The 12401-nt window shown below is 32.9% G+C and overlaps 1 protein-coding gene across 3 annotated transcripts in view; it reads left to right on the forward strand.

Moving 5' to 3' along the window:
* The window catches only part of LOC147072614 (uncharacterized), a 205793-nt gene that overhangs the window by 146426 nt on the left and 46966 nt on the right, over positions 1 to 12401 (forward strand). For all 3 annotated transcript variants that reach the window (XM_085947017.1, XM_085947015.1, XM_085947016.1), the window contains exon 3: positions 10585 to 10671. In XM_085947017.1, coding sequence (XP_085803143.1) covers positions 10617 to 10671 — 55 coding nt within the window. In that variant the 5' untranslated portion in view covers positions 10585 to 10616. The remainder of the gene's footprint in view (positions 1 to 10584; positions 10672 to 12401) is intronic.

Raw genomic sequence — 12401 nt, forward strand, 5'->3', positions numbered from 1 at the left:
CTGTGTGTCGTGTTGGGATGCCTACTGATGCTATTTTGAATCATTACAGTCGTAGCTTTCGGTACGATATGAGGAACAAAATGTTCGATTGCGATTTTGAAGAAGAATTTTATAACCTTTTTTTTCAGTTTATCTTTCATGCATTTAAAATCGTAATATAACGTTTTCTTCAACATTTGCGAATACTATGCTCCATAAATTTTACGCTCTTTTTTAATTTGGGTTAAGTACTTATTTACCTACTTACGGAATCTATTTATAAATTTTACAATCCGTTTTATTTTATTTTTATTTGAAATGGTTTAACAAACTAAATACTAATGTACCCATTCTTACTTCTTTTAATTCTCTACTGATGCTATTTCGATAATCCTTCGATAACGTTTTCTTTGTAGAGGGTTGATTGTATCTCTAGATCGAACCCGTATTGTTGAACATATTTTGATTAAATATCTTAGTTCCTAGAGCTGGTATATCTACTGTATCTTAGGTTTGCAATCTTGGATCCTGCACGATATCTTTATCCCGAAATCTTGAAATACCGTGAATCCCCGGATTTAAAGACTAGAGTTTCTATATTTTATTATTATTGCTGAGGTACACGTATTGTATATTAAAAAAAATAAACGTAGGTATGTACTAAAACAACAAAGATTTTCTTTCAAGTTAAAAAAATATTACATAACACTTGTATTTTCATATACCTACATAAAATGAAAAAACCATCAACTTATTTTAAGCGAAGGAACTTTTTATTACGAGCTTTTCAAAATAAATTAGCTCATAAATATGTTTGAATCACACTTTTTTTTACGAAATACGTAATATAAATTAGAATAAGTACTTAATATGTTTTTTTTTCATTCACTCTTACAATCTTATATTACCATAAATGTATATTTACCTCCTATTTGGTCTGTATACTCAACTTATTAAGTCTATTATTTGACACATTGATAAACGACATAGGATTTTTGCCACACGTGGGACTTAAACCCGCGAAACTCGACATCAGAAGCGAATACTACCACTCCTCAATTAGGTGTTTTTTCTTTGGTTTCCCGATAAGTATGACATACCTATACTGTCGAGCTTAGTGAGAGTAGGTACTAGGGCTGGTGCATATTTCGGGGACGATTTAGGTATCGTGATATACCTACTGCGCGAATATGCGGAAATGTTACACACGCAATCTACTCTGAGAGTGGACATCCACAGAGTATTTGCTATCAATTACACATTAAATTGCCAGACGCCAGATTCAAACATGCGCCCACGGCTTCAAAGACCGGCGATAATACCAAAAAGTAAATACCCCACCCTGGGGCTTAAGTACGTAATTTTACCGCTCTTGACTGACACTGTCTATATGTAGATTTTAAAAACTTTTGTTAACCACCATTTGTTTGGAAGTATCTCCTACAAACTTATGTTTTATAAAAACGTTGGAGGGCCATTATTTTATTTTTGTTCAGCTGGTGTGTCCGGAGTAAATATTTTTTTCTCTTTTGAGGTATAATTTAAATATAAAATGTCCATGACATAGGTCGTTTTAAAATATGCTGTTTTCGTATATATAGGTATGTTAAGATAGGTAGGTACGTTTGCTTAAGTGAACAAACACGGCGTGTTATATTTCGTGGTAATTTTGTGTTTAATTCTGACTGCTGTGTTGGAGATCGTTAGGGATCATTAAGCGGAGTCATTTTTATTCATACGCATTTTATGCAAATATAATAATTGCGGAAAATTCAAATTTGGAACGAATAAATGAAACATCGCGCTACAAAATTATAATATAGCCCCACCAAAGACCGTAATATAGTTACCGACACAAAATATGTGTGCACCAAAATGAATGCCTCTTTCGAGACAGAACAAAAAATACTGTATTGCTGAATTAAAAAGAAATTTTATGTATTAGATTTTTAAATATTTAATTTGATATACTAATCATTACATTATTTACCTACATGGTAACCCCTGTACATACATTAAGGGCCCACATGCGCCATGTAGGTCAAAATGGAGTTTTATGGTATTTTCAGAGCATACGCCTGGACATTCCTTAAACGTTGTAGATAATTTATTTATATAATTTTGCAGCCTTATTATCCTTTATATTTATTTTAAACATTTGATGACTGCATTTATAGTATTTTTATTACAAATAGTATTCTTTTAAACCTCTGGATCTAATGTTTTAGAATATAGTCATATCTGAGTACATCTATGTGCAGTGGTTAAGATTTTTTAATTTTATTCATTTTTAAACGCATTTATAAAACCATTAGTAAAATAGTTGTTAACATTATATAGTGAAATATTTACGATAAAAAAACGACATATCTTATAATCAGTATCTTTAGAATTATCTTCAAATGTGTTAATCGTGCCCATTTTTTAATAATAAAATGCCTAATTCTTGTCAAATTTGGGATCACAGAGATTATAAATATAAATTTTTATCGAAATAATGGGAACTGAAATACTTAACGGGTAACCTTTTAACAGCCCAGCTGAAAGTACTAGGTATACTCCCCAGGGCCCAGGAATTAATTATATTATAAAAAAATTAAAAGAATAGTGAAAAGTATAATGCACTTACATATATGAGACCTCAATTGAAGTTCGGCGAAAAAGTTTTTCATACACAATTTCGTGAAAATGTCTGAAAATTTTCAGGTATGGTAGGGTTGTCACAACACTGCACTTTTAGTTGATTTTTTTTTTTTTTTTAATATAAGTATTTTGAAAAACAAATTTTATAGTATTTTTGTAAAATGTCACCATAAATACTTATAGCACTAAGAAGTATACTAAACACATTAAAATCACTAAAAACTTTCTTGTGTATGGAAAATTTCGAAGCACGGTTCAAAACACAGAGCAATGTCGCACTGCTTGCACAAATACCTAATTTCTTTCCGTCTTTTCTGATTTTTTGTATTGGTACATACATAACATCTTCTTGCCGCATTAATTTTATTGTTAGTAGGTGGTATTTTACCCAAAAAATGTCTTTCTGTTAGCCTAGAGGGTAAGGGTGCTTTTCGCTTCAAAAGAGTTTTTGGTTCTAACTTATGTTTTTCGATCAGTTGTCCGATGACTTTCAATTGAAATTCACCCAGCGGTTGTTTTTTTCCAGTTTTTTGTTGGAACAATACATGGGCATTCAGCAGAGATAAATCTATCAAATGGAAAAAAAGTTTTTTGTACCATTTGACAGTTTTTCTTGTCGAATTTACAGAAGAAATTATCATATCACTACGATCCACAGCACCCATGTTTTTATTGTAATCAACAATGCATTCCGGCTTGGAAATCGGAATTTTAGTCTTATAGTCTACTTTTCCAGTAGGTTTGAAAGTATTGTTGTGAATTGTGGACAACATTGTAACATCCTTTTTATCCTTCCACGCCAAAGCCATAATTTCGTCAGTATGGAATGTATCGGTTTCCCCTTTTTTCAATTTCTTAGTAAATTTGGGCATCCCAATTCTGTTTCTCCTTACGGTTCCACAGGCATTCGTCCGGTGATCATAAAGATACTTGAATAACGTTGGGCTGCTGTACCAGTTGTCAATGTACAATGTATGCCCTAGTTCCAAGTATGGTCCAAGCATCGTTACCACCACGTTGCCCGATATACCGATGTAATTATTTTTCTCAATTTCAGTTTGTTTTCCGGTATAAATGATTACATCTAAGACAAAACCAGTTTTGCAATCAGCCATTACAAAAATTTTTATTCCGAAACGACTAGCCTTCGTCCTGATGAATCGGCGGAATAAAAGTCTGCCTTTGAAAAGGAGAAGACTCTCATCAATACATATGTTCTGATATGGACACATGTACTGCTTGAAAGAAATTTTCAGTTCCTTCAGGACCTGTCTAATTTTATATAGTCGATCTCCGGTAACCTGCGTTTCATTGTCACAAAAATGCAACATTCGATGCATCAGTTCGAAACGATTCCTGGACATGGTTTCGGAATAACATGGTGAAAATAACAATCTGTGGATAGACCAGTGTTCAGATATTTTATTCCGTAAATTCCTTGACATTAGCATACACAGCCCCAAAAATGTGTACATATCATCAATTGTGCAGTCTACCCATCGCCGTAGACGATCACTCAAAACTGTGATATTTTTTGTGGCAAATACAAATTGTCTGTTGGTCTCTCGGACTAACATTTCAACAAAAGAAATATCGATGAAACATTTGAAATAGTCCATTTCGAGTGCATCCGAAGTCAAATTATCAGCTTTGCATCCCGAAACGTTAGCATCGAAGGAAAATCCGCGTGGCTCAAACATATCCGATTTCCACTCAAATGTCGGTCTTTCAGTGGATTCCGGTGTGATAATTTCACTTTCATCGACTTCCAAAGTTTCCTCAAGTTCGACATCCGAATCATCACTTCCATCGTCTTCAGATTCAACTGTTTCGATAAGGTTATCGATTTCACCAACTTCGTCGATCTCATCCATTTTGAATAATAAAATTTGTAAAACTAAACTCGTAAATAAAACACTTTGTATACGCAAATCGAATCCGAAATACAAATAAAAAATAGTCACAACACTTAGTCCTTTGTCAATTTCTATCTAAAAACATCGAAAAAAACAAAACTCGTAAATATAACACTTTTTTATACGCAAATTGTATATGAAATATAAATAAAAACACTTGGTCACTCAATAGAAATTAAATTTCAATGTAAAAACATTGAAAACATTCCAATTATAACGCAGATCTGAATAAGAAAGCATTCCGAATTAGCATCCCGACTAAATGATATTCCGGCGACAACTGACGCATCACTTTCGAATCATACAACTGCCTATTGTACAAGATATCCCAGTGTGCAGGGGAATTTTGAGCTAACCCTGATTTGGCCTCTCGGGAAATTCCCTTATTCTCGCGATGTATGCGCCGTGCATTGTTCATTTTCGTAGGCCACTCACACATTCAAAACTCTGCATCACACTTTACTGTTTTGTTATATAGCCTATCGGAATTCTATTTATTATATGTTATGTGGTTAACTTATTGTAATAATTAACCGCCTCAATACATACATATGGTAAACTACTCTCGATAGCCGCCGATAGCAGCCTTGTGTATAGAATGGATACGCTCAAACACTCTGGGTACAACATTGAATGGCGCATAACGTTCGTTACGCCACGGTATATGACTGCTTAATGGGTGTAGCGACGTGACGGGTGATAGAGGCAAAAGCATGTAGGTATAACGTAATGTAGTAATATAGTCTGTACATTTCGTTTGAAATCCACTTAAAATAATCGCATTATAACGATGTTCTTCGCATCGTAATATTTCTCAATGGCATACAACATAATAATATTAGCCACCTAGGTACACAGCATTACTCAACGGCAGAAAAGCGCTCTGCTTTTTACGATGTCGTTTGTTAGAACAACTGAATCATCTCTCAAGTCACAACAGTTTACTGAAGGTAAATATCCTTGCGCAAAGAACTTATTTACACACGCGAGACGCTCGCTGCATAGTTTGTAATATCATTATTTTATTACACACAACACATTATTATTATGTCAATATAAAACTAAAAATTATAGTGCTTGAGTTACCACGAAATTTAACCGTGTCGTAAATTATAATGAAATGTAACATTTTCGTTCATGATCAATTTAGATTTTTTGCAAACGTATTATTTATATTGTTGTTTTGGCATCTTATTTATCGTCATGGCGTTACTCGCAATAAGTACGGGCTCTTGCCAATTACTTATTGAGCCGTGAATCTTCGGATGATATTGTTACATGTATCCGGTAGAACCCCTTTTTTAATTCGCTCCAGAAGGTGGGCAAACCTTAAGTATTTTCGACTGCTTCTTCAGTGTGTGCAGCACATGACCGATGGCGGAAGTGATCAGTTGTTTTATATTTATTCATTTAAATAAAAGACTAAGAAATCTAATAATTATATAAGTACCTAGTACTTATTCCACATAGTTAAATAACAATCAGGACTAGTTTCGTCCGCTTTGATATAATATTGTCAACTGATACAATATAAACAGCTATAAAACAAATACGGTAAACTTATTTATTGAAAATATGGAAAATAATTATATATAGGTATAGAACTCTAAGAATTGGTATATTCAAAAATAAACTAATTAAATGTACCCAGATTTTCACTTTTTTAATGTCACCGTCTAGCTCCGCGTATTTACCAATTAGCGGTTAGAACCGTTTCGAGGTTTTATCGAGATCCGATATTTTTTCTCGAGAATTCGAGATTGGTTTCTTAAACTCGACTCATCCAGCTCAAATTTTCTGCTTTCCAAAAAAAAAATCCGTTTTACAAAACTCTGTTTCGGCTGAAAGTCGAGAGCTTTTTTATATTAGCTTGTTTAAATAATTTTAGCGCCGAATTCTTTATTATTTATTTTTTACTTATTTTTTCCTAGCAGCAATTTTTCGAATCCCTTAGATTCGAGAATCACCTTTTGTAATTTTTTATCAAGAATTCTCGGTCACAAGCTCCAATCAATAGCGATCTCTCAAAAATCGGTGACCGGTTGATTTTTTACAATATGGGATATTCTTCGAGCTATCCAGTTTTCACGGCTATTTTCAGGTGTATCAGTAATACTCAAATCCCTCCTATACTGACGCAATTCAATTTTCACTTATAATAATATGTTAATTTAGTATATGCATCGTAAGTAACTATAATTCGTGCCAGTTGTGTAATTACCACAGACAAATGTGTAATGTGTATAGTGTCTGAAGATGCCAAAAAACGACACCCGGGTTACTAGAAACTGTTGGTATAAAATAGTATAGGTACCTACAACATAAATCAATTATATATTTTTTTATTTCTTTGTGTGCCGATAGATGACACCCCGGTCACTATAAACTATTGGTATGGAATAGTGTAACACATTAATCTAATATATAAAAAATAATATTTGTTTGTTTGTTTGTTCGTATTTTATGCGCTGCCATACCGTTCATCCGATTGCGATAAAACTTTGTCAACTTATTGCTTGCACTTGCGCGAAGAGTATAGGCTATATCTTCTATATATAAATGAATGTCTGTCTGTCCCGTATGCATTCCTATACTATTCATCCGATTGCGATGAAATTTTGGTAAATGGTTGTATGCACACCCATGAAGGTTTCTGAATTAGAAAAATCATCATCTTTTTCTTCTTCTTCATTCTATTTTCTTTTATTCGTATGGTTCCTATACCATTCATCCGATTGCAATGAAATTTTGGTAAGTGGTTGTATGCACACCCATGAAGGTTTCTGAATTAGAAAAATCATCATATTCTTCTTCTTCATCATTCTATCTTCTTTTATTCGTATGGTTCTTATACCATTCATCCGATTGCAATGAAATTTTGGTAAATGGTTGTATGCACACCCATGAAGGTTTCTGAATTAGAAAAATCATCATTTTCTTCTTCTTCATCATTATATCTTCTTTTATTCGTATGGTTCCTATACCATTCATCCGATTGCGATGAAACCTTCGTCAGTTGTTGTGGTAACACCCGCAAAGGTATCTGAATTAGTACAACCATCTTCTTCTTCTATTCGTATGCGTTCCTATTCCATTCATCCAATTGCAATAAAACTTTCGTCAGTAATTGTGACAACACCCGCGAAGGTTACTGAATTAGTACAACCATCTTCTTCTTCTTCTTCTATTCTATCTTCTTCTATTCTATCTTCTTCTATTCGTATGCGTCCCTATACCGTTCATCCGATTGCAATGATATTTTGATCAAGTGTTGTGCTCACGCCCGCAAAGGTTACTGAATTGATACAACTATTTTTTTCTTCTATTCTATCTTCTTCTATTCGTATGCGTTCTTATACCATTCAGCTGATTGCGATGAAATTTTGACCAGTTGTTGTGCGCACGCCCGCGAAGGTTTTTAAATTGGTACAACCATTTTCTTCTTCTTCTATTCGTATGCATTCCTATACCGTTCATCCGATTGCAATGAAACTTTGGTGAGTTGTTGTGCGCATGCCCACGAAGATTTCTGAATTAGAAAATCACCATCTTCTTCTATCCGTATGCGTTCCTATACCATTCATCCGATTGCGATGAAACTTTTGTCAGTTGTTGTGCGCACACCTGCGAAGGTTTCTAAATTAGTATTATATAAAATACAAAGTTTATTATTTGTTTGTTCCATCCAATTTTGGTTTTTTTTTACTACATATTAATAACATTAATAACGTTTGCATATTTAGGATTCGATTTTAATTTAGTGTTTTTTTGTTTGACCTTTACTCCTATTAGAACTATTTTCATATTGCCATATTGTACTACACAGATATTTTAATATTGAAAAAATTATTACTTCTTATTATTTTTTAAATATCTAAGATAAATATAACCACGACGCGACCCTGTGCGAAGCCGGGTACTTCAGTTAGTCAATTATATTTTTTATCTATTTTTGTATGTCTAATAATATTTTTATTATATTATATATTATTAGAAAAGGTTATACTTCTTACTCATAATATCGTATTATCGAAATAAAACCGTACAGGCGTACATAATACGTAATTTATCATAAAGCCTTTCAACAACGTTTAAATGTACATATAGGTAGGTACCTTAATTAATTATTAATACATTCGCAGACTTAGGGGATCAAAGCCTCGAAATGTTTGAAACACATTCCCAAGTTGACCTCCGCCTGGACCCTACTGTACTGTCGTAACGCGTGGGACAAAACAGTTTATTGAAACATTCCAAGAAAAATATTTCATACTTTTCGAAAACCTCTCTTTCTATTACCAATATTATCTTTGACAGAATGTTCGTGGTAAATTATTTTCCAAATTAATGTCTTTCAAATTATTATATAAAAGCCAGTTCGAATTGAATGAAATCATCCCACTCGTTTTTTTTCGAATAAGTATTTATATTTTTGTCTGTCTACCATCAAATTTAATCATCTCCGTTACATGTATATAAGGTAGGTACAATATTGTTTTAACTAATAATAATTCTTTACGACCATTTTCTTTTACGTGTTTAGTATACCATAAATTTAATAAAAAAGGAACTGCTTTAATACATTTTCATTGGTTTTCTTATTGGCGGTAAAATAATAATATTTGACGGTTATAAGTTATAAGTATTATAATCTGCAGTGTTAGTTGGTTAAATCGACCTTTAAAACTGTATGATCGATAAAAACCACTGCTGAGTAGTTACACTTAATAAGTGCATGTCGCCTACTGTCACGCTGTCGCGGCGACAAATTTAGTCTGTGGTTTCGTCATTTTGCAGAATATTTTGAACCATCACCATCTCTGTAAATTCACTGAAAAATGACACTGATGAAGAGTGCTTACTATAATGTATTAGTATTTTCAATTATTATTAATTATTCATGCTAATTTCAATTGGTTTTAACAGTTTCTACGTGTGCGTACGTTAAAATACTTGCGGCATGACACCTATAGATAATATTCTGAACAGAACCCAACCTGCAGACCATAGATAATAGACAATATTCTTATCGAAAAAACATGTGCCAACCGCTATATACAAAACGTTATTTTGACATGACATTCGAAAAGTGTAGGCATGTGGAATATGATAAAAACGTTCAAAACGTCATGCAGGTGTCGATACAGTGCAGTTCAACGTGAGGTTACCTCATTGCTGTTTTAGTGATTTCGGCAGATTTTGCCAACTGACAATGTTCGTTTAAAGGTTCAAAATGTGCTACGGGATAGGAGCATCAGTCTGATAACATTTTAAACACCAAGAACAATGACATTCCACACTCCTTCCCCGTAGCGGCAGCTTACTGTGACGTCACGTGATAGTCCGCGACATGCACACCAATTTGGTTCGCACTTAAGGGTCAATATCAAGATCATTTCATCAATATTTTCATTATAATTCTCTAAATTGTATGGAAGGAACCCTTCAGTTATTGCTATTAGCCAAAATCAACGTGATAATAAGTATAAAGTTTCAAACATGTTGACAATTTTATTGTTTAGGCTATAATTCTCGTATTATAGAATTACTTTACGTTATATCTTTCCGATAAATTGCAAACAGTAGGTTCGCCATACTTCGTGTATGCAGGACTTGTAAAATTGTTTAGGTACACACGTTCTGATGCGATTTATACTGCATTATGTTAAAATTTGCGGACATCCAAATTCGGGGATCGTAGGTATATTTACTTCCCCATATGACATACTTTGGCATGTTGGTCATTAAAATAGAAACGTGTTATATAAATTTAAATGCATTCCTACTGCTTATAATATGCATATGAATAATGTATAGATAACAATGTTATATTTAAATTTATTCAAGTAGATATCGACATAATTATTACACATATTATGTCAATATATTTCACATTAAAGAAAGCTTGAAACCGGAACAAGAACTTGTATATATATAATATATATTATGAAAGAACAAAATTATAAGCATTGTGGGATTAATTCTATTATTAATATACGCCACAGAATATACGTAATAACAGATATTGTTTTTTTTATTATTTCAGGTTCATCGCGGCCGGCGCATGGTCTCTTCATCATGACGCTTCACTGGTGGATGCACTGGTTCTGGATTACCTGCCTCACAATTCCTGGTAAGTCTTCACATACACTAATACTTCTTATACAATTATGTGACACGTCCTATCGTTGTCAATGTATGAAAAAGAAGACGGCAAGGTCGTAATGCATGGTAATATTTGTTTAAATAGGTGACTGATTTTGCATTAGTCAGACGATTTTCGGATTGATAAGAAATAGCACAACGGTAAACAGGTGGAGAAATATAAACAAAAGTGACAGCTGCTGTCAAACAATTACGTTTTGTGAACATAAATCAATTAAATAATAATGTAGTATGGGACAAATCAATATTCTATTGAATGCCAATTATCTACGCAAATACCGAATAAAAAGTAATGCATAATTGTCGTGCATTTACGGAAATTGCAAACATTTAAAATTTTGTAGATTTCGCAGATTAATCAAAGTAGAGAATTTGTCAATAATATTAATGAATTCTAGGAATAATTTATCCGCAATACATGCATGTATTCAATTGAAAACTGATGAAGCAACCATTAAATTATTAAAAGTTTCTATTAACTATTATGTCATAATTATTCAATTTATATTTTGCAGTATTTATGCTGTCGCGATTATTTGTCAATTTAAAAAAATCTTAAGTGATTTCCGGAAAATCGTAATTTAAAAAATGGCAACAATTTAGACCGCGTAAAAAGCGATGTTGCTGTGACATTAACTGTTTTGTTAAAATATTATCTATGCATAGGTATCGAAATTAGTCAGTTTTACATTACGTCGATATCATATGCAGAACCGGCCATTAAGAGTTTACTAGTATTTATTTAAATTTTATTGTAGAGTTCTAGATGCTACTGGTTCCACCCATTTATTCACCGAGTTCACGGACCACATTACTGTGTATGTGTAGTTAACGCTTGTAATGTTGATGTCTGTAAATTTTACTTTTATTACCAACCCACAAAGGGTGAACACCAATAAAAGTTAAAATAAACAATTCCTTAAACCTTGCTATAGAAACTTAATTGAAAACACCCTTTTTGTTGGTGTTTGATATAACCAAACTCTATAATGTTTCGACGATATTTTTCACTTCGATTAACACGGATATATTATGCAGGTGTATGCTGAAAGTCATAATTTACTTGTTCATTATTTACTTTTATTGAATAATATAGTTTCACTGGGTTCATATATTATTTGTCGATGTATCACAGGTGTACCACGCACTTGTGAGCGCGAAAAGTTTAGAATTATTCCTAAATTCACCAATGCACGACTGCCCAGCTTATTGCGTTAGTAATAATAATATTTTTGTCACACTTCACTGATAGCTCTCTATGTAAATTAATATGTTATATAATAATTGATTTTACTCATAAGCTTCTAGATAGTTTACATATTACGTAAATAATGGTGAATGTTTACCTACTTTGCAAATTTAATCAGAGTCAACAGTGGTGTGATTAAAATAGACAAATCAATATTTCCTCGTAGATAACACCTTAGTAAAGCCTACCTTTTCAAAATAACATAAAATGATTTATCAATCAGTATATTATTATTTCTAGGTAAACTCAAGTGTTTTAACGCTGACGATGGCCGAGCGGTTACGCGTTTGAGTCCCTGGTCTGGAGAAAATTCACATGTTGTTTTTCATCATGCATTTGGACCTTATAGGTTTAGCAAGTGACTAATATTCATTTACCGTAAAACAAAAATCTGTTTATAAACCTCTTCGTGATGCGACTCAGATCCATAAATGATTGTAGAGCCAATT

Source organism: Rhyacophila brunnea, unplaced genomic scaffold (genome assembly GCF_057557595.1).
Source record: "Rhyacophila brunnea isolate RB1 unplaced genomic scaffold, BYU_Rbru_1.0 scaffold_2, whole genome shotgun sequence".
Classification (NCBI taxonomy): Eukaryota; Metazoa; Arthropoda; class Insecta; order Trichoptera; family Rhyacophilidae; genus Rhyacophila; species Rhyacophila brunnea.